The sequence below is a fragment of the Camelina sativa genome, chromosome 14 (assembly GCF_030686135.1).
Source record: "Camelina sativa cultivar CO46 ecotype springtype chromosome 14, ASM3068613v1".
In the NCBI taxonomy this organism is placed as follows: Eukaryota; Viridiplantae; Streptophyta; class Magnoliopsida; order Brassicales; family Brassicaceae; genus Camelina; species Camelina sativa.
The window spans coordinates 26,658,932-26,682,838 of NC_141893.1; the positions used below are offsets into that span (position 1 = coordinate 26,658,932).

The window sequence follows — 23,907 nt, forward strand, 5'->3', positions numbered from 1 at the left end:
TATGCGATAGTATTAAATTGGTTTTGGTTAGATCTTGCAACAAAAGTATCTTTATGTGTTCTGTTCCACATGTTAGCATGTGTTACCAATTTGAGAAACTGTATGGTTCAATATGAATTATGAAAGAAAAAAAAAGATATATCAAAGAAACATGCACCATGTTCTTGGGTGTTTTAATTTTTTTACAAAAGCTTTTGTTCAGAAACGAGTTAACTTTGTAGTATTAAGGGAAAAATCCATGCTATTGATACTCATGTATCCTTGAATGGAACTTTGTATCCGGTTGCTTCAATCTTGTTCTGAATACCTTATAACAAGTTAGTCATTATAGGCAAAGATTGTTTGAGCAAGAGAATGGAGCTATTTTGTTGTCTAACATGTAACGTGAACTCTCTTCCTGGCCCTGTTCTTGCGGTTTTTAGGGAAGATTGGTTTTTCGTTGTTAGAGAGATGTAAGATCGGTTAAGGAAACAATGAAGATTGAGATTAATATAGTTTGCATTCTTGTTTAGTTGTTGGGGAAAGCTAAGCTATGGATAAGAATTTTGGTCCCAACCATTTTTTTTTTCCTTTAGTATTTTGGCTTCTTGTTTTGTTCTTCTTATCTGCTTCCTTTACATATGCATGTTGCATTTTTTTTTCTTTTATTCAGAATCTCTTTATAGCAAATTTGATCCACTATTCCACTTGCCGTCTTGACTCTGAGCCGGACCGGACGTAACATCAGGGGCGAATCTACAACTAAAGGGGGTGGGGCACGTGCCCCATACTCCTTTTTAAAAATCTTTTTACTAGCCCTTGCAATATAGTATCTGCTAGCTCATTTGGAGAAAAGTGCCTTACATTGTGTTTGAGGAGCTGGGTTCAAACCCATTCATCAACACTTATTTTCCATTTATTTTCTTTTTTTCTCAAATCTCAACGTTTTCTATTGCTAAAGAAAAAAATCCTCTTTAGTGCCCCACATAGTTTTTGATCCTGGATCCGCCACTGCGTAACATTACAATAACTATGAGTGTATAACAAAGTTTATCAACACACGCATCTTCCCAATGAACTCAAGTGAGAAAGATGGGAGGTTCTGGTACAAAAGTTGATTTATGGGCAAACCAAAAGCTGTGTAGAGATACGGGGACTAAGATGATTGATCTAATCATGAATATGATTGATCCTCTATAAAAGATAGTAACAATTTCCCCAAGTTTTAATTAGAAGTGACCGATATGTTGCCTCTAGAATCTTACATTAAAGCTCCAAAACTTTGTTTTCTTTTTGTTTTGTGCTTGGGGAATATTAGTGAAAAAAGCTAAATGCTTTACATGTGTTACTAGAAAATAATATAAATGGACCGATGAGTTGCATTAACGTCTGATGTGTCATGAGAAAATCCTACGTGTGAGGAAAAAATGTCATAAATATTGTGCCAAGCACACAATAACATCAGCATTTCGCAAACTCCACAAAGGCAGCCCTGACCACAGAGTGCGTTCGCCACTTGCTAAAGCTAAACCCTTCAACTTCCACCTATAAAAGCCTCATTAGTCTCTCATAATATATTCAAAAAACTCACATCAACATTAAAAACTCATCACACTTCTTTTAGCTCCATCGATCTCTCTATAGGCTTCTTCATTATAAAAAAAAAACGCTAAAGATGTCTTTCGTTGCAAACTTGGTCATCAAGAGCTTTGACCGTGCTTCCACGGTATGTGTTGAAGATGTGGTGAGTTTTCTTGTAGATGTAACATACCCATGACGGTAGTAGCAAAATCATCTCTTCCTTAACCATATTCACTTTCTTTTCTCTTAAGTTTGGAAATTAGTTTAACGTTTCATTATACTAAACGATATTTTTAGTTCCCTGAATTTTACTTGTGTTGGTGTTTTCTCATCGATTTTGTGTGGTGGTTTAGTATTCACTTTATTCATTTATGCTACATTCAATTTTTTAACCGAAGAAAGCCGAATCTAAAGTGTAATCGAACAGGTTATTTTTCAAGATTTGAACTTGTGAAGTAATTTTTTTTTGTATGAATGTAAAATTGTATTCATAAAAAAAAAACGTTTGTACAATGAATGCGTCTTAAGAGTTGAAAAAGAGCTGAAAAAAAACTCATAACATTTTAAAGAATCTAAGGGCTACGGGTAGAGAACCAATAACAGAGACCCTCCGCGCATAAGCCGAATTTTCCGAGAGTTGAAGAGAGCTGAACCGGTTTATAACGTTTTTATCAATGATGCGCACAAGTTGGGTTGGTGGAGTAGGTAATTCTCCGTGACGCCTACCATTGCGTTCTCGCCACAAACAATATATTGAGGTTTGGAACACATACCGAAGAGTGAAAGTATTTTACATTTGGAAATTAGATGGAAATCAAGCTTGCTACACATGTATTTACTTAACCAATTTTCTAATTATCTGTTAGATAATAATCTTCTTTGGTTCACCAAGTTCTCTAATCTTAAGCTTAGTTTACATTTGTTTCATGAATATATTAACTTTAGGCATAACTCATACCAAAAGCTAGTTCTAAGGAAAAAAAGTTGCCACAACATACGTATATATTGCCCTAGAAATATTTTGTTTTTTCCCATGTAGGACTCTAGTAGAATACATCATAATAATCTATGTTACTCCACAAATACTTAACAGTTGTAGATAATATATATAGGCTTTTTCATTATGGTTAAGAAACATTTCCTTATCAAGCGTATTATGGGGGTCAAATTATAAATATATAGGCGTGATGATCCGTCGCCTTCAGCTTGCTTCGGTCAGGTTGAACATGGCTGGTCAGTAGGTGGTGCTTGCCACTAGACATAGTGTGTAGATAATCCATGGATCTTCTTCTTCCTTCTCTTTTTTTGTTGGGTTTTTCTATTTTCTATTTTTTTGTATTTTTTTTTATAAATCTGAAACTAAAATACAAAATATTAAAAATAAAAGAAAATAAATCTTAAAAATAAATATTTACTAGACATGGGTTGCCTCTCAAGAAGCGTGCTTGTTTAACGTCGTTGGCTCGACGTTAGCTTACTTTCTCAAGTAGGGTGAGGAGAGTGGGTTGTCCTTAGACAAGCTCTCTTGGATCTTTCTCCAATGTAGGCAACAGGTGGCTCCTTAAGTTCATATTTTTCTCTTGTTTCGGCAATACAGTTTGCGGTTGGCAGATCCGCTTCTCCCTTTGCTAGACCTTCTAGGTTTCGTGGTGGTGGAGCATAGAGTGTGGATATAGCATAGCAATTCTTGATAAGGCTTGCTTCTTCTTCTCCTCGAGAGTGCTTGAGTGAGTTGTGGTTGAGAATTTTTATTTTCATGGAACCTTGTAACTTGTCTCCCACGTCTTCTACTTCAAGTTCTTCTATGGCTTATAGGACCTCTCCAAAATCGTGATCTTGTAAAGGAGGAATAGGGTTACCTTGCATCTTTGTAAAAGAAAATTTTCCTTTTTCTAAAAGGAAACTAAATTGTTTTCCTTTTTCGTCAAAGGTTTCCTTTTCTTCTCCTTCTTCTTCGTCGGATCGAACTTCTTCTTCCTTGTGTCCAACAACACATGAGATAAGATCCTCAATCTTAGCAGCAAGATCTTGGTTCTTCTCCTTTTGTTCAACTTCAATCTCCTTAAGTAGCTTGTGACTCTCCTCTGTGAATGTAGACTTTTCGGACATAGCTTCTGATGAGGACATCAATAGTCAACTTCCGGAAGAACCCGTTCTGCCATTTCTTGAAGAACCCATACTACCATTTCCTGAAGAACCCGTTCTTCCATTTCTGAAGAACTCGTTCTCCCAACAATGATACACAAACCTATGACAAGGTTGGGAGCAAGAACCTTAAGGAAACAATTCAACAAGTCCATTGAAAGTCTTATTTCTCTCATTGAGCTAGAAGACTCCAAAGAGAAGACTTAAGACGCATCATTTTTGCCGGGTTTACAAGGAATTAAAGAACCCGTTCTTTTCATCATTTTCGAAGCAATCAATGAAGGGTTGGAGCGTGCATGAGAGCTATTACCAAGGTAAGTGTTTGAATTCAAATAATAAATGATGGTTCTTTTCTTGTTTTGCAGGAATCGACCGTTGGGTCTTTTGAGTCTTTTATTTATTTAGGTCCTAAAATCAAGTCTGTTGTTTTTCCAATTTTAGTTCTTCTATTTGTAATAAATTTCGACCCTAGAAGGTCCCTCGCTGCTGGATCATTATATAAGGTCCCTTCTCAGCATTGTAACCTTTCAAGTTTTTATGAAATAAAATAGGAGTTTTCTTAGGTTTTCTTCTGAGATAGAAGCAACCACCCTTCTCTCCTTCTTCTTGTGTGTGATTCTTTGAAGACTGAGATTTGACTTATCATAGATCCTTTCACAGATCTGTGTGGCGTCCTTCACTCCACCCATCTATCTCTTCATCTTCCACTGCTATCGAATAAACAGAACAGTTTTTTCAACCATTTTTCTATTCACCATCTCTTCGCTGCGTTCCATCTATCATCCAACGAATAGGCACAACAGTGTAATCAACCATTTGCCCATTTCCATCTATCCACGTGGGTTTCCCTCATCTGGGTTCCTATATCATCTGGTATCAGAGTTAAACGCTCCAAATCAAGTTTTATCTATTCTTTTGTTTCAGTTTATTTCCCTTTGTTTGCTTCAGTTTGTGTCTGTTTCAGTTCGTTTTGTTTCATTTCATTTGTCCCCTTTAGATCTGCTATTTTCGTGTGTCTTTGCTATATTTTGATTGTTCATCTTCTAAAAAGAAAACCCAAAAAAAAAAAATCGTTCAGATCTGTTTAGTTGATTGCCAAAAACCTCCCCAAACTCTAGATCTAGCAGTTTTTGGCAGTTTTCCGTATTTGAACCTTTCGACTTCCTTTGCACTTGATCTCTTTTTCCTTATCTTACAAAAACATATTGAACCATGGGAGAACAAGGAGGAGATGTGAACATGGATGAGATTCTTACAGCTATTCAAACCCAACTCCAAACGCTTGGTGATCGCATGACACAAATTGAACAACCAGCACCTGCACCAAGAGCACCAGTTCGTAACTTGCCAAGAGGAAACCATGAGGTTGATAATGTAGATCAGTCTGATTCAGAGGAAGAACATCATGATCTTATTCAACACCAAAGGACAAGGAGACACTACCAACAAGGTAGGGGACGAGATGAAGGCAACATAAGAGAAGGAGGCTATGATCTTAAGCTCAATCCGCCGACATTTGCTGGAAAGGTTAATCCTGAAACTTACACTGATTGGGAAAGACGTATGGAGCATATCTTTGGCTACTACAACTATTCTGAATAGAGAAAGGTATCCCTAGCTACTGCTCAACTTACTGACAATGCTTTAGCTTGGTGGGACAGAGATGTGTCTGAGAGGAGGAGGCATAGACATATACCAATCATCACATGGGATGATATGAGGTTTCAACTAAGAAAGATATGTCCCAGCTTATTACCACCGAGAGCTACAAAAGAGGTTCCACAAGCTCTCACAAGGAAGCAAATCTGTTGAGGAGTACTTTGAAGAGTTTGAATCTCTTAAGAACAGATTGGAGGTAGAAGAGTCTGAGGAAAACTTGATGGCGCAATTTCTAGATGGTCTTCATGATCAGGTTGCTAGAAAGGTGGAAAGACAAACATATCATGATCTTGAAGAGTTGTTGCACCTAGCAGTCCAAGCTGAACAACACATCCAGAGGAAGACAGCTTCTACTAATCGTAATAAGACTCCATGGACACCACCACCACCTCAAAAAGCTTTAGACAAAGGAAAATCTCTTGATGTGGACCAGAGATTTAAAAGAGCTGCACCTAAGACATCAAAGGTAACCAAACTAGAGCAAGGTAAGCCTACTAACCAAAGAGCTCGCGATATTACTTGTTTTAATTGTCAGCGAAAAGGACACTATGGAAGGGAGTGCCCAAACCGGCGAGTAATGGTCCTTAAAGCCAACGGAGAGTATGAATCACAAGATGAGGAAGAAGAACGTGAAGAATCTGAGGAGGATATTGTGGACTATCCAGAGATGGGAGAGATTCTAGTCATAAGGAGGGCTCTTAGCACTCTTTTTGATCCTGAAACAATTCAAAGAGAAAATATCTTCCACTCTCGCTGCTCCATAAACTCCAAGGTATGTAGCTTAATCATTGATGGTGGTTCATGTACTAATGTAGCCAGCAAGTATTTGGTTGATAAGCTAAGTCTCCAAAAGACAAAGCATCCCCATCCATATTGACTTAAGTGGCTCAATGATGAGGCTGAACTAAGGATATCTGAGCAAGTCACCATACCATTCACCATAGGCAAATATTCCGACCAAGTTGTGTGTGATGTGGTTCCTGTGCAAGCTGGACACCTTCTTCTAGGACGGTCATGGCAATTTGATAAGGAGACTTTACACAACGGCCGAACCAAATACTACACTTTCTCACACAACAACAAGAAGCATACTCTAGCTCCACTCACCCCTCAAGAAGTGCATGAAATCCAACAGACCATGTCAAAGGGAGCTATGTCAAACAAAACTAATCTTTACATAACACCTTCTACTGTTTTGAAATCTATTAATTCACAGGACAAGGTGTTACTAATGATCTTTAAGCAAGGTTTGTTTATAGGTCAAGAAGAGAAAGAGTTACCACGAGAAGTGCTTGAACTATTAGGAAGGTTTAAGGTGGTCTTCATTGATGAGATACCACCTGGACTACCGCCTATAAGAGGAATCGAACATCAAATTGATCTAGTTCCAGGAGCACCACTGCCTAATAGACCAGCCTACCGAGTAAACCCCGAAGAAGCAAAAGAGCTGGAAAAGCAAGTTCGTGATCTAATGTCAAAGGGCTACATTCGTGAAAGCCTAAGCCCTTGTGTTGTACCGGTTCTTCTAGTACCTAAGAAAGATGGAACTTGGAGAATGTGTGTAGACTGCAGAGCAATCAACAACATCACTGTCAAATATAGACATCCCATTCCAAGGCTTGATGACATGCTAGATGAGCTTAATGGAGCTACTGTCTTTTCTAAAATTGATCTAAGGAATGGTTACAATCAAGTGAGAATGAAAGAAGGTGATGAATGGAAAACGTCTTTCAAGGACCAAACAAGGATTATATGAGTGGTTAGTCATGCCATTTAGACTCACCAACGCCCCAAGCACCTCCATGAGGTTAATGAATCAGGTCTTAAGGGAGTACATCTGTAAGTTTGTGGTTGTTTATTTTGATGATATCTTGATTTATAGCACAAGTCTTGCAGATCACGTAAAACATCTTGAAATGGTGATAAAAGCGCTTTAGGCTGAACATCTCCATGATAATCTTAAGAAATGCACGTTTTGCACTGATCAAGTTGTGTGTTTTAGGATTTGTTGTGAGTTCGCAGGGACTAAAGGTCGATGAGGAAAAGATCAAGGCTATACAAGACTGGCCAACTCCAACAACCATTGGACATGTTAGGAGCTTCCATGGGCTGGCTAGCTTCTATAGGAGATTTGTGAAGGATTTTAGTACCATTGTTGCACCCTTGACATCAGTGATTAAAAATAATGTGGAATTCAAATGGGGTCAAGCACAAGAGGATGCATTCAAGCTGCTCAAAAACAGCCTCACACATGCACCCGTTTTGGTACTTCCTAACTTTGATAAAATGTTTGAGATTGAATGTGATGCTTCTGTTACAGGAATAGGTGTTGTTCTAACTCAAGGAGGAAAAGCAGTAGCATACTTCAGTGAGAAACTCAGCGGAGCTGCACTTAATTATCTAACCTATGACCAAGAGCTCTATGCTTGGGTAAGATCTCTAGAAACTTGGCAACATTATTTGCTATCCAAAGAGTTTGTTATTCATACAGATTATGAGACACTCAAGCACCTAAGAGGAAAAACAACACTTAAGAAGAGGCACGCAAGGTGGCTTGTATTTGTGCAGACATTTCCATATGTGATTAAGTACAAGAAGGGCAAAGAGAACATTGTAGCTGATGCTTTATCAAGGAGACATGTTTTGATCACTACAATGGAGGCTAAAGTCATGGGATTTGATCATATCAAAGGTCTATATGAGGAGGATCCAGATTTCAAAGAAGTCTTTTAAAGAAAGAAGGAAAGCTGCTTATGGTTCATACTACCAACATGATGTATTTCTCTTTAAGGACAAAAGGCTGTGCATTCCTTAAGGATCCATGAGAGAGCTGCTAATAGGAGAGCACATGGAGGAGGACTTATGGGACATTTTGGGCGAAACAAAACTCTAAGTTTTCTGATGGAACATTTCTTTTGGCCGCATTTGAAAAGAGATGTGGAAAGGTTCTGCGCAAAATGCATCACTTGCTTGAAAGCAAAATCCAGGTCACATCCTTATGGTTTATATATGACTTTGCCTATCCCTAACCTACCATGGGTAGATATTTCTATGGATTTTGTTTTAGGGCTGCCAAAGATCAACAACCGAGATTCTGTCTTTGTTGTGGTGGACCGGTTCTCCAAAATGGCGCATTTCATTCCATGTAACAAGACAAATGATGCTACTCAAACTGCTGAACTCTTTTTCAAAGAAGTTGTGAGTTTACATGGAATCCCAAGGACCATTGTTTCAGATCGAGAAACCAAATTTCTCAACCACTTTTGGAAGACCTTGTGGAAAAAGCTAAGAACTAAGCTACTCTTGTCCACCACTTGTCATCATCAAACTGATGGCCAAACTGAGGTAGTTAATCGTACTCTCTCTACTCTATTGAGAGCTACGGTGGGTAAGAATCTCTGAAACTGGTTATCTTGTTTACCCTATATTGAATTTGCTTATAATCATGCTAAGCATTCTGGTACCAAATTCTCTCCATTTGAAGTTGTCTATGGTTTTAATCCTCTAACTCCATTAGACATTACACCTCTACCCCAAACTGTTTATTCTAGTGCAGAAGGAGTCACCAAAGCTGATTTTGTGAAGAAACTCCGCCAAAAGGTTAAAGAGAATCTTGAGAAGAAAGGCGCAAAGAACAAAGAGCATGCAGATAAGCACCACAAGGAGCTGAAGTTTGAACCCGGAGATTGGTTTTGGTTACACATGAGAAAAGAGAGATTTCCCAAGGAGAGAAAGTCCAAGCTGTCACCAAGAGGAGATGGACCATTTCGGGTCTTAGAGAAAATCAATGACAATGCCTACAAGATTGAGCTACCAGGTGAATTGAACATTTCTCCTACCTTTAATGTTTCTAATTTATCTCCTTTCCATGCAGGTGAAATAGTTCTGCAGACAGAACTTTCTCAAGACGGAGGGAATGATGAGGACATCAATAGTCAACTTCCGGAAGAACCCGTTCTGCCATTTCCTGAAGAACCCGTTCTACCATTTCCTGAAGAACCCGTTCTTCCATTTTCTGAAGAACCCGTTCTGCCAACAATGATACACAAACCTATGACAAGGTTGGGAGCAAGAACCTTAAGGGAAAAATTCAACAAGTCCATTTAAAGTCTTATTTCTCTCATTGAGCTAGAAGACTCCAAAGAGAAGACTCAAGACGCATCATTTTTGCCGGTTTTACAAGGAATTAAAGAACCCGTTCTTTTCATCATTTCCGAAGCAATCAATGAAGGGCTGGAGCATGCATGAGAGCTATTACCAAGGTAAGTGTTTGAATTCAAATAATAAATGATGGTTCTTTTCTTGTTTTGCAGGAATCGACCGTTGGGTCTTTTGAGTCTTCTATTTATTTAGGTCCTAAAATCGAGTCTGTTGTTTTTGCAATTTTAGTCCTTTTATTTGTAATAAAGTTTGACCCTAGAAAGTTCCCCGTTGCTGGATCATTATATAAGGTCCCTTCTCAGCATTGTAACCTTTCAAGTTTTTATGAAATAAAATGGGAGTTTTTTTAGGTTTTCTTCTGAGATAGAAGCAACCACCCTTCTCTCCTTCTTGTGTGTGATTCCTTGAAGACTGAGATTTGACTTATCATAGATCCTTTCACAGACATGTGTGGCATCCTTCACTCCACCCATCTATCTCTTCATCTTCCACTGCTATCAAATAGATAGAACAGTGTTTTCAACCATTTGTCTATTCACCATCTCTTTGTTGTGTTCCATCTATCATCCAACGAATATGCAGAACAGTGTTATCATCCATTTGCCTATTTTCATCTATCAATGTGGGTTCCCCTCATCTGGGTTCCTATATAAGCTTCTCCAAAACGTTTTTGTTGAAAGTCGAGACCAAACATCTTCCTCTCAGCTTCATATGCTCGGTTCTTAAGCTTCTCCACATGCTTCCTTGTGTCTAAATCCTTGTTGAATAAAACTCCACACTTGGACCCATGGTCCTTTGTTAAGTCTGAAACTTCATTGGCCAAGTCTCTAATGTTGATAGCATTATCTTGGGCACTCTTGAGATGTCTATCTTGTTCTTCTTCAAGACAATGGATTTTTCTGTACATGACTTCAGCATCTTTAGATCTTTGCTCTTCTATGCTTCTAACTCTAACAACAATGTTGTCCATTTTCCTTGAAAGATCAGAATCGATTTTATCAAGCTTCTCATGTAGCATCTTCATAGTCTCATATTGAAGATCTGCTAACTATTCTATCAAGTTCAGCATCTTTTCTTCTTCAGCTCTTTGTTGTGTAGACTCACGAAAATTGTCTTCAAAGACTTGGTGGAGAAATCGGATAAAATCAGGTTCTCGGTAAGAATGGTGTAGATCATTTTCGACTCTCCTTGGGTAAGGTCTTTGAAAATGACTTGGACGGTGACTTGGGACAGATTCCCAATTTTCATAAACTTCATATGGTGCTGGAGACGGTCGAGTTCTAGGGTTACCTCGGTAGATAGCTTCTTCTTGTTGTTGAAATTGTCGAAAATTGTGGTTTTTGGGAATTTTTTCATTAAAGAACTGATATGTCATGCAACAGTAGAAGTCTTTGAGCTCTTCACCTCCATCTTCTGTATTAGATGATAGATTATAAGACTCATCATTCTCCATTGGCAAATCTTCATATTGGCTCTCCTTAGCATTTTCTTCAAAATAAGCATCTCCATCATCGGTTTGGCAATATTCTTCTCTAGTCCACTCCTTGGACTTGTTAGGATCGGTTGGATACTCAAGTGAGGCTCCATATCCTTCTTCAGCATCAGTAGGGTGATAGAGTTGATTATAACTCCAGTTGTTGCGTTCGTCCGGGTTGTTGAATAAGGTTTGTAAGGCTTCAACCTTCCATTCTAGGCGGCTCTCAATGGTGTCAATGGTGTCAATGGTGTAGCCCATATTAATAATCTTTGTTACTTGATCTTGTATATCCTCCATATGGTCTAAAGCTTGATTGTTGATGGCATTGATTTGTTCCTCCAAGCGTGTAACATCCTTGGTGATAGTCTCGATTTTAGCTCCAAACTCAATACTCATCTTATCCAATTTTGCATTTAGAACTTTATCAGCCTCCTCTTGACTTGATATAAGTTCATTCATCATCTTCATGAGCTTGTCTTCGGTGTAAGAGCTCCTTGAAGTGACTGGTTTTCGAGTGTCATAGAAAAAGTTTTCATTGACATCGACATTCATGACTTCTTTAGGATCAAGGTAATGATCTGTTGCAAAGCATGGCCCATCCGTGTGGTACGGTGTGAAAGAATGGTCAGCTGGGCAGTAAGCTGGTCCCATGAATTCTTGGCCTTGAGATGGTCGAGTGATAGAACGACGATAAGGATGCCTAAGTGGTGGTACATGGACTGGTCGAGAGTGACCAAGGCATGGACCTTGCAGCGAGTGGGCTTGCGGACCGGATGGGTCTCCGTCCGTGGCTCGATAATGTGACATGAGCTGTGCGATTGTAAGGTTCTCAAAATCTCCTGGGAGAGCGTCGATGTTCATCCTCAAGGTCTCCTGAAACAAGTGAAAATCAAAAAGAAAAATTGAAAAGCAAGGTGTCCTAGACGTTACTCTAGTTCTTGGACTCTTGTAAACAAACAATCTCTCCCCGACAACGGCGCCAAAAAGCTTGATGTGCGTGGTTTTTATCACTTTAAATCTTTTACCTTAAAAGACCACACAACTGCTGCAAGTGCACAGCTAATCGGTAGTAGTATTTAAGGATCGATCCCACAGAGAGAGAGAGTTGTTGTTTAGAGAATCCGTCGGAAGAGATGTAAGGCTAGGACTCAATAAAAATGGGTTTTGATTGTCACGGTCGTAAGTAAGCAATAAACGTAAATAAAAAAGCAAGTAAAATAAATAAAACAAGCGTTAGGCATCAAGGGAAATCGCAGGGGATCAATGATCTATCTATCTAGGAAAGTTTAAGATTGATTTGTTTATCTAAAACTCGGACTACAAAACACGAATGAACCGTTAACTTATAGTTCACAAGCTAACCGTCTAAGATCTCTATACTCCGAGACTCAACTGTCGCAGGCAACGATGCATAGATCAAAGCATTTTAAACAAGTTCGATTCTAATCCATGAGATTCCATAGGTAAGGGGTATGTTCTTCTTATGACTCCTCACACATCTAAGATAGGTCAAGCACACATGCAAGCTTTTGGCAAAGCACACACACTTTAGATCATAGTTAGTTCATGAGGCTAACTTAAAGCATTAAGCAAAGACTTAGAATTAAAGCATAGAATAAACAAGAATATAAATCTAACAAACCCTAAAAATTGCCACCTAAACTAAGATCATCTCCCTCCTTTGATTATCCCTTTAAACCCAACTAGAAAACTACTCTAGCATGTTTAAGGGAATCATCAAAGCACGGTTTAAACAATTCATAAAAATAAAAGAATAAATAGAGAAAAGGGATTTAGATATTACTTCAATGATTGTCAAACAAAGTTGTAAGGATCTTCTTCTTTTAGAAACAAAGAACAAAGCAAATAGAATAAAAAAGAGTTGGTGGATCTCAAAGCTTCAAAGAGAGGGACAAGAGAGGGCTTCAGGTCGTTGGTTGCTCCTCTGGTCGTGATCTCTTGGCTGTTCGGTGAAGCACACACTAAACCCTAGGGCTTAGAAGAGTATTTATAGGGTTTTGTCTAGGTTTAGGGTTTTGTAAGGGTAGAAACGTTTTTTTTTCTTGAGTGCAGGAAAAAGGGCGGCGTAGGAAGGTTCTAGAACGAGGTGAAAACTGGACTGGGCCGCCGTGGTGGTCGCTGGTCAGGCCTTCAATAAAAAGTCCATTGGCTGAATGGTTCTCCTTACGTTGGTTTATAACACGTCTCGGTAAATTGGGCATAACTTCTGGACGAATGAATGGATTGAATTGATTCCACTTCGAGAAGAAAGATGACTCTTCCAGATTCCATAGAAACCAAGTACGTCGAAATGTGAGTTTTAGAAGTTCTTCAAACGTTTCCCGTACTGTAAAGCTCTCAATTTTTCCTAAAACGTATTTTCCTTGTCTTTTGGTCCTTTTTGCTATAAAACATGTAAAATTTTCTTGAAACCTAAAATACTTGATAATAGACATTAAAGCATTAAAATCATGTCAAACTCATCCTAAATGCATACTAAAACTATAGCTAAAATGGGTAAAATAATGATGTTATCATATATATAGATCTATAACCTTTTTTTGTAACTAACCTATATTTAATCTATAACCTATTTTGTAACCAACTTATAAAAATTATATAGTTTACAAAAAAAGTTTGTGTACTTCCGTTTTATTATATAGGAGATGTACAAATTTTTAATGAAAATCATAACATTTTCTTTTAAAATTACGTTTTTATGTGTTTATCTTAATTTTAAAGAAAATACTATAGTTTTCTATTTTATTTGATATATTTTTTAGCATAAACAGAATTATACATATATTTCATACTATATATTTGTATTTTATTATTAAAATAATAAAATGACCCTAAAACTAGTTCCCGATTAATCCTCGTTTAATCTCCGATTTTTTTACTAGGCCCATTCCGACCATCCGACTAGCGCCTATCAATTTTTAACACAAGGGTTGCTTATGTGCAATACTCCTATTTTATTAAAATCACGTTCTAATGGAAAAAAAACTTTCGATTAATAGACCATGTTCTCGTATCTAACATATATAAATACTTTTCAATGAATCATGGGGTTTAGCTTTTTTTTTCTTTTTTTTCTTTTTGATGATTAGGAAGTTGTTAGCTAATATAGTCCATGATGGTGTTCTTGTAAAGACAACAAAGAAAATTGTATTAACAACATACCCCTTGAGATTTCCATCTTGTCTTTGATTTTTCTTTATCTTATATGCAAGCGTTATCTCTATTGTTGTTATATCGATGTGGTGGCCAAAAAAAAAAAAAAAATCAGAAGTATTCTACATAGGGTGATGGTGTTTACCATATACATTCTCTCCACGTTATAAACATAGGATTTGAAAATGAATTTCTAGCAGTATGCCAGTATTAGTAGTATACATCAAAATTTTGGAAGTGAGCCGTCGTACGCTGAATGATGGCATCGGGCCAGACAAGAGTGATTTTACTTCGAACTAAACTAAGTAGGGATATATACATGCACACAAAGTAAAAGAAGAAGATGATTTCAGGTTTAGTCCACCACACCAATAGGGAAAAGGTTGGTTGACACCACAAGCTATTAGTCTAATACATTAATATAACTCTATATATTAATAAGTTGACTCATTCTCCCTTCCAAGTTTACCTACTACTATATGCGTCACCAGATTGACGTCGAACTTTACCTTGTACACGGAAATGTGTACCATGATTCCAAGTAGTGGCAGATATTAAGATCTTAAAAAGTATAAAATACGGTTTATAATCAAATAATACCTAAATTTTTTTTTCTAAGAGGGGGTTAAGCCTAGTATTAATTTATTAAGCGGGAACAAATATTTTCAATTTTAGAGCATATAGTGACTCATATAATAATTTCTTCGGATAGTTTCAGCTGAACTGTGTAGACAATTTTTTGTAACTTTGTCAGTTAATCGCAATAACTCTCGTCAAGTTTAATACGTCACTAAATTATTATATATTTATTTGGTCTTAATTTATATTTTCCATGTTAATTAATATATTGATAAAAAAAAATATATATATATATATATATATATTATATCATAGCCTAGTATTACTAAATTATAAAGGTTATACTGTATATTATTTTGAATGTTTGATTGTTTTTTGTTTTTGTTTCTTATACTTATGTTGATAAAAAAATTTCATTAGATTTTCTTTATTTATTTTTTTGCTATATCTCTGGTTATACAGTCTTTGACATGTATACAACTACAAGTCTCACTTTCATCTTTCATAATCACTATTTGATGATTGTGATATCAAATCTTTACAGGAATCACTATTATATTAACACGTTGTACCCAGTTTACCAAAGAGCATTATTCCCTTCAACGGTCTCGAATTTTTTCCTTTTGTTATTATTGAATGTGATGCTGCTTTACAAAGTACTTGGCCACATTATGATTTCGGCCAATGTGTAGTAAGCACATCACACTCTTTTTGAGGTTGACCTGAAGGTTGAACTGAAGATGGATTGAGTTCACATTTTGTTAACTTTTTTTTTTTTTTTGGTTTACATGTAGATAGATCCCAACGATCTACCATTCTCCTATCAAATGAACCCCCTTTTGTCTACGATTTTCTTTTGTTTAGCATTTATTTTTTCTTCTTTTTTGTCAAACAGCATTTATTTCTATTCGTTAACAAATACAGAAGTAAACATGTGTTCTTTATCCGAATTCGCTTTCTGCAAATATGACTATGTTAGTGAATCCTGCGTTGGGGAAGAAACCGCTGGATATATCGAAAACGGTGACCAGGATGACGACGTTATCTATGATTATGCTCCAGCAGCATGAGTCCATCATCAGCATTACTGCGTTCGATAATTGGTTTGGATCAGTTTTATATACACCATTCATATTTTGTATTTCTCTTCTTCTTATAATGATTTTGTGTACTTATATTAATCATATTGACCAAATGAATCCTCTCAATCTCTTTTCAATTTCTTTTTCACTGAAATAAATACACGTAAGACCTATATACTAATATACAGTTCATAATATCTTTGCCACTGGTGCCGGTGTTATGAGAGTAGGAACACAAAAAAAAATGTTATATAGAAGAATTATGCCTCTCATGAACATTCATTTCCTACAATAAGACAATACTAAAATGAGGTCGATCTCTCCTACTTGTAAGATAAAATATGCATGTGATTTGGGAGGTTATCCCATGTGTTATTCTTATTTATTGTTTTACGAAAAGGTAAAGTTTCTTAATTTATACATGAGTTTCAAAAATCAGTATTGAGAAACTCATGTATTCTCAAAAATACAATTAAGGAATCTTGAAATTCTATGTAAACGTACTTAATTTTTTTTTTTTATAGTATCATTTATAACTCAAAGTCGCACAAAATTTGCCTAAGAGATTTGATACATACTAACATACCAATGCCATTTAACAATTAGGAAATGGAGTTTTATATTAACCAACTATCACATTTTAATACATAACATACTTCCGTACAAGATTAAAATGTGTACTCGCAAGAAATGGAATCTTGCGAGTATGATGTCTTTGGACACGTTTTGCATCATTGGAAGACTTACAAGGAGGCGCTTTATTCAGCTTCTTAATTCCAGTTTAATCGGACGTAATTGTTTATGATGTATCATTAAATTATCAATATCGTATATCGTTGAATTTTCGAATTCCCTTACATTATTGATATGAAAAGAACGTATCAGCAGCATCAGAAAAAGGTCAATGAAATATATATTGAATAAAAAGTACGATTTTGAATAAAAATAGTATTGAAAATTTGTAAGATGGGAATTAAATGTACTACAAATGACTACTACGTGATAAGTATAACGAACTTGAGACAATGATGCTTCATTATAGTTATATATTGGTGAAAAGGTACATTTATAGTTACTCATATAGTCTTGTAAAAAAAAGCGCATATTTAAGTCGAACCGCAGTTAAAACTCTATGCCCCAAATTTCAGTTTGAAGTGATCCAATGTTGCAGCTAGAATCTTATATTAAAGCTCTTTTGTTATTTTATTTTTTGTTGTGCGTGGGGAAAAATATTAGTGAAAAAGGAAAATGCTTTACATGTGTTACTCCAAAGGAATATAAATGGACCGATAAATTAACTCAAGGTCTGATGTGTCACAAGAAAATCTTACGTGTGAGAACAAAATGTAATATCTATTGTGCCAAACACACAACAACATGAGCAATTCGCAAACTCCACAAAGGCAGTCAAGACCCCAAAGTGCGTTCACCACTTGCTATACCTTTAACTTCCATCTATAAAAGCCGTATTAGTCTCTCTTATTATATTCACCAAAATCACATCAACATTAAACGTTCATCATCACACTTCTTGTAGCTCCGTCCATCTATCTGCAATCCTCTTCAATCATACCCAAAACCAAAAAAAAAGAAACAGTGATGTCTTCCGTTGCAAACTTGGTCATCAAGAGCTTTAACCATGCTTCCACGGTATGTGATGAAGATGTGGTGGATACTTTTCGAGCAGCGTATGTTGAGAGTGGTGGTGCTGATGATGACAGTGGCTATGATTATGCTCCTGCTGCGTAATTGTCTTCTATTAATATATAAATGTAATTTAGGAGGAGAAAAAGATAGACAAAGTAAATGAGAGACTTTTACCAAAAAAAAAAAAGTAATTGAGATATCGATATCTAGCTAGGCCGTTTATGTACGACATAGTGTTGTGAGTCTTCTTATAGAATGAGCAAACGTTAGTTTCCTTAGCTGTAGGAGCAAAAACATTGGTCTGTTCCTTTGTTCCATTCTTTGTGCATTCATTTGCTTTCTTTTGTTTGACTGTTAACTGAAAAACCATCACAAACCTCCCCTTTTCCTTTAGTGTAACTTTGATTTTACTAATTAATTTTTTTTAGTTTCCTAAATTTTTTCTATTGTATCAAACACTTTTCATAGATTTTGTGTTTTTTTGGTTAAGTATTCACTTTCGTCATCAGCCTAAGATTAAATTGTTCATCTGTCCTTTCATCCGGATGAAAAGTTTAATTACCTAACTGGTTTATCATATAAGAGGTGAAACTTTTTACAATTTGAAAGTTGTATACGAAACTGTAGCCGTATATGTACTTAGTTCACCAATTAATTTGTATGATCTTCATTGGTTCATAAATTTCTATAATCATTATTAAGCTCATTATTTCTACCGATTTATCCATAGCAGCAAGACCAAACTAGTTTTACTGATGTATGGATTATGTTTGATCTGATAAAATCGGACTCCCATCCTCCAAAGTCCACACGATGATATTTGGCAGTATATGCTTTCGACATAAAGAGTTTTCCCTAACTTTCCATAACATGATAATATTTGGCAGTATATACTTTCGACATCTCTATTCACTTTTCAATTACTTTTCAGTTACTAAATTCAATTAATTTTACGAAGTATCAACGTTTTGTAGTTTTGGGTTGCAACAAATATTAACCGTTTCTAATACTATAATTTTATATTTTTTTCTTAACGTTACAAAGTTTGTTCACCTTAATGTTACAGTTTTTGTATTCCTTAACTAAGTAAAATTAGGGTTATTACCATTGTTGTTGTCAATTCTTTCAAATTCAGTTTTTATTTTTAACACAATTTAGTCTTTTTCTATATATATATTTAGTGATCTATTCCTCTTTTTTTTTTCAAAATTGAACTTATTTTCTCATTTGTTCCATTCTTTTTCCTAGCAAGGATAGATCGTGGATGCTGTGATGATAGTGCTTAACCTGCAAGCAGAGCAAGAAAATGAGATTTTACCATGTGTGCAAGTTTCATCAATATGCACTTACACGATCTTTATCAGGACTTTTTAGTTATATTTCTTAACTTTAATCTGATTAAAAATAAATCAAAAATGGCAATATTACTAAGAAGAGCCTCTTAATTAATAATCCCTAAGAAGCATCGACATGCTCAATTATTGTTGGGTGAGGGAAAAAAAATTGATAATTTTTTCTTCCGCCTCTCTTTCTTTGTCGACAATCTATTGCAAGGAGAGGAGGAAGATTCAATTTGTGGTGACCGACAGCAGATATCAACGCCGACTCTAGTGCATGTAATCCGCAAGTTTTGTCTTTGAAATCGGAGAGTCACATTCACCAAATCGAAGAGTCACAGTCACATTCTCCGGTGGATCCGATTTGCACATACACGTTGGAGGAGGAACATGAAAGTTTTATACTTTTTTCGGAATCTATATACGTTAGGTTGGGATTTCATCTGGAGCCGCTGCAGACTGCAGTAGCAGCAATCAGTTTGGCTAAAATAGAAGAGATGCTGGAAAACTTATCACGGTGAGAAAGATCAATATTGTTTTTTGAGTAATCACAGTTAGTATTTCTTTAGCTCTTAATAGACTTCGTAAAAAAACATGTTCTGTTTAGTTCCATCCACAAAGAGATACAAGAGATGAGATATTAGTAGCAGCAATTAGAAAAGCCCCCTCAAGTTTGGTCCTTTGGGAGATTGTAAACAACAAATCTCTCTGCAATATCGAAAAGAGAGGTAAAAATCAAAGTTTTTTTTCTTTTTCTTAACTCAAAACTTTAACTTCGTATGTTAATCTTACAAGCCAGCACCTACCTTTACAGGTTTTGAGACTGCCGTATAGAAATAGTTGCAGAAGTTGCAGGTTTTGTAAGAACAGAAGATCAAAAATAAGAATAGCTCTCTTATTATTAAGTTAGAAAAATCTCTCAAAACTAAAGTTCTCTCACAATTGCTCTCACCAAAACCTCAAGTCAAACTCACAAAACTATCTTATGTTTGCCATAACTTTTGATAGCGATTTTGTAAATGTTGTCTTTGCCAGTACTATCTTAAAAGGTACACATATAATAACGTTTTTTCGTATGCTATTAATTGTCTCTCTATAATAGTGCAATTTTATCATTATATTAAAATTATTAGTAGCATTTTTTATTTGCCATATTATAATTAATTGTAGCAAAATATTTGTACTATAGTTTTGTCAACAGTCAGCTATATATTTTTGCTATAATATATTTTTTGCATTACATATTTTCTATATTTTTATATAAATTAAATTTGATCAAAAATATATATTATTTCATAAAAATACATTAAAAACATATGTTTAACAAAAAAAATTAATCCAAACCAAATCTTATATACAAAAACATCAACTACTCTCGTCTTAGACAAAACGCTCCTCTTCTCTCTAATCTCTTCAGCTCTCTCTTTTGGGTTCTTGCTCACTCACCACTGGTTCTGCATAAAAGTAAACAGTTTGAAGAGTTAAGGATGGTTAATAACTTTATCAAGAGATCACTCACCTTAACTGAATAAACCATATACTAAAAAGGATCAATTTGTAGAAACAAGACTCACTAACCTCAATATCTATAACTTAAAGTAAGCGGCACTATCCCAAAAACAGTAGCTTCCAGATTCACCCTACAAAGCAGCAAAGTAAAAACTATAAATCAGATTGTTTACTGCAACAATCGATTCTCAATATTATATAGAACACACCATATCATAGTCAAATACTCAAATAAATACAGAAAATAGCTTTTTTATATAAAAAAGATACATTCAAATCTCCATCCTCACCTTCTTACATGCCTCGATACACTTACAGCTCATATCATAGGTTCCTCCTGCTCGATTTCCCTATCAGAATCAAAACATTCATAACTCTGTTTACAATATGAACTGAAGAATAACACAAGCAAGAACTCACTCACCATTGCTGCTAAACCAACGTCGAATCCAACAATGCCCTGAACACATTCAAATCTTATATGAATGACTTATATTAAGAAACACAAGTTAGTTGCTGATAGCAAACACACTTATAAATATAAACCAGCTAGCAGACCTCTTTGTAGTTTAATCGCATGAAGCTCTCTGTCCTTCTCTTGATTCCATTGTAATCATTGGGCTCGAAGCTCAATCTCCACCTGCTGTAGTTCTCTTTGTAGAAATGTTAAGAATTTGCTGCTGCAACAGCTCACCATTCATAGTAATCCAAATCAACGGCCCTCTTCCATTTACACAAAAGTATAATTTTCTACTCTCCAATAAGCAAGACAATTAAGCGGACTTGCAAAAACAGAAATAACTAACCTAGTATATGGTTCTCTCATATGTCTGGTTTAGCTTCAACTGTTCCAAATCCTGCAACAGATTTGACAAAGGAAATGAACCATTATTTGAACCATTGAATTTTCAGATTTAAAGGAGGACACAAAATTGAGAAGATACTATTGCCGATATAGGTAGAAAAGAGATGGAGAAGAAAGTAAGAAGCAAGTAGATTGAAGCTACAAAGATTAGAGAACAAGGATCGTACCTGCAATATATAGTGACACCAGATCTGGTACAAGTAGAAGAAGAACTCCAAAAGTCTTCACACCGCCGGTTTTGCCTGCGACTATGACGGCGGACGAGGAAGTCTGGGTTTTCCTTATCATCATATTCTTCTTCCTCTTCTTGCTCCAGCAGAAGTCTCAGCCTCATCGTTCTCGCTTAAAGATGCCGCCGGTAGATCTTCTAAATGGCTGGGCTTGTTTCGTCATCAGGAATTTCAGGAGAAAGCTGTAGGGTTTGTGTGAGACGGAAAATACAATCGGCTTATCTAGGGTTGAAGAAAAGAGAATGGAGGAGAGGAGGATTTGTTTTTTCTTTAATCGTTTGGTAAAAGTAAAACTAGAAGAAGAAAAAAATGTCAACTCCTTTACTTAGGCGCAAAATGAATTTTTTTTTTGGACAAAATGTTGCCGCTTCAATGATTTTAGGCTCTAAAGCCGAATTTTGATTTCCGCTTAGTTATTAAAAGGTTTAGCACTTTTTAAATGCTATCATATTTAAACTCAATCAACCAAAATATATTTAATAACATTTACCAAAATTAAGCTATCTTTTTGTGCTATTAATACCATATTTCTAGGTTTGCAAACCTATTCCTAATAGAAAAATAACAAAGTCTAGATAACTCCTAGACAGACTTGAGCTTTATCTTCTTCCTAATCATAATTCGATTAGGACTAGGATTCATTTCTTCTTTAAGCCTTTCTCAAGCTTAAACCAACAATCTCCCCTTTAACCTTGACTTCACTCTTCACATCACTCAAACCAATAAGTTCCTTTATCTCTTTGAATTTGATCCTTCCAAGGGCTTTTGTCAAAATGTCTACATTCTGCTCACTTCCAGGAACATGCTCTACCTCTATTCTTCCATTCTCAACACACTCCCTTATAAAGTGAAAACGTCTGTGTATGTGCTTGCTTCGTCCATGAAACACTGGGTTTTTCGTCAATGCAATCGCAGATTGATTATCAAGTCGTATCAAAACCTTTTGACAAGGAGCACCAGTGATCTCACAAAGCAACTCTTGCAGCCAAATAGCCTGTTTTGCTGCTTCTGTTCCGGCCATGAACTCGGCTTCACAGGAAGACAGACCTACGACGTCTTGCTTCTGTGAACACCAAGTTATTGGACTTTCTCCTAAATAGAAGATGTGACCAGAGGTACTTTTACCATCATCTGGATCAACATTGTGACTACTGTCACTGTATCCTATCAATCTTGGCATCTCTGTTCTGCCGAATATTAAGCCAAGGTTTATTGTTCCCTTTAAGTACCGTAAACAGTGTTGCATGTACCGGCTCAGAACTCCCACTGCAAAAGATAAATCAGGTCGAGTATGAAGCAAGTATCGAAGACATCCTACATTTCTTCTATACCCTGTTGCATCAATCTCTTTCTCATTCTCAGCTTTGGACAATTTTAGACCAATTTCCATTGGTGTATGCACTAAATTGCAGTCTCTCATCCCTGCTTCTTCAAGAATTCTTTGCGCATATCGTGCCTGATTCAATGTTATTCCATGTTGATGTTGTGTCACCTCAATTCTCAAATAATATGTCAGTCTGCCTAGATCACTCATCTCGAATTTTGATGACATCTCTTTCTTAAATTCATTGATCGCCTTCAAACATGTTCCTGTCACAAAGAGATCATCGAAGTACACACCAATAGCCAAAAGATGTTCTCCAAGCCTTTTTTCGATACACTGAAGGCTCCTTTGAGCACTTAACAAACCGTAGACCCAACAAGATCGTGTTTAACTTATTGTTCCAAACTCTAGGTGCTTGACGCAATCCATACAATGCTTTGTTTAACTTGTAAACCGTTCCTTCACTTCCAGTCTTTTGAAAACCTTCAGGTTGTGAGACATAAACTGTTTCTTTAAGTTCATCATGTAAAAAGGCTGTTTTAACATCAAGATGATGTATATCCCATCCATGTGCTGCTGCAAGATCAACAAGTAGTCTAATTGTCTCAATCCTAGCTACTGGAACAAAAACCTCCTCAAAGTCAACTCCATATTGTTGCACATATCCCTTGGCAACAAGTCTTGCCTTGTGTTTGTTAATACTGCCATCTGAGTTCCTCTTTAACTTAAAGACCCACTTGAGTCCTATAGTTTTAGCTCCAACAGGTAAGTCGACAAGATCCCATGTTTTCAATTTTTCAATGACAAGTCCTCTTCTTCACAAGCTTGTATCCACTCTTTTGACTCCTTAGCTTCTAGGAAATTTCTTAGTTCATTATTTAAACTCAACAGTAACATCTCTCCTTCCTCTTCTGCTAACAGTACATAATCCTCAAGATACTTAGGAGTATGCTTCTCTCTCTGAGATCTTCTTAACATGACTGGTGACGTGTTTGCAGGTAAACATTCTTGGTCTTGGTCGTCTATTTTTTCATTGTCTTCACTGTTCTCACTATCTTCTATCATTCTACCATAAACATCATTCTGCTATGTCTCAATTCCCCTGCTGTCTTCGTGTAAACCATTGTTTCCAAAACCATCAGCTATGATTTTGAAACT

General features: G+C 36.2%; 1 protein-coding gene and 1 long non-coding RNA gene across 4 annotated transcripts; one reads left to right on the top strand and one right to left on the bottom strand.

Annotated features, from left to right (window-relative positions):
• The first annotated feature begins 17,343 nt into the window (after positions 1-17,343).
• On the top strand, positions 17,344-17,762 carry LOC104742253 (uncharacterized). The gene has a single exon (XM_010463237.3). It carries the CDS (start codon positions 17,437-17,439, stop codon positions 17,584-17,586), a length of 150 nt encoding a protein of 49 aa, XP_010461539.2. The 5' UTR covers positions 17,344-17,436; the 3' UTR covers positions 17,587-17,762.
• Positions 17,763-20,091: 2,329 nt separating this feature from the next.
• Positions 20,092-21,799, bottom strand: LOC147928668 (uncharacterized). 3 transcript variants are annotated; one of them, XR_015580985.1, is made up of 7 exons: positions 21,363-21,799; positions 21,137-21,187; positions 20,889-20,973; positions 20,755-20,790; positions 20,621-20,680; positions 20,400-20,461; positions 20,092-20,275 (listed from the first exon to the last, which is right to left on the bottom strand). It is a non-coding gene; the product is annotated as an uncharacterized LOC147928668 (long non-coding RNA). The 3 variants fall into 3 exon arrangements; XR_015580986.1 differs by having other exon boundaries at positions 20,889-21,010; positions 21,363-21,785; XR_015580987.1 differs by having other exon boundaries at positions 20,889-21,053; positions 21,363-21,763.
• Between the last annotated feature and the right edge of the window lie 2,108 nt (positions 21,800-23,907).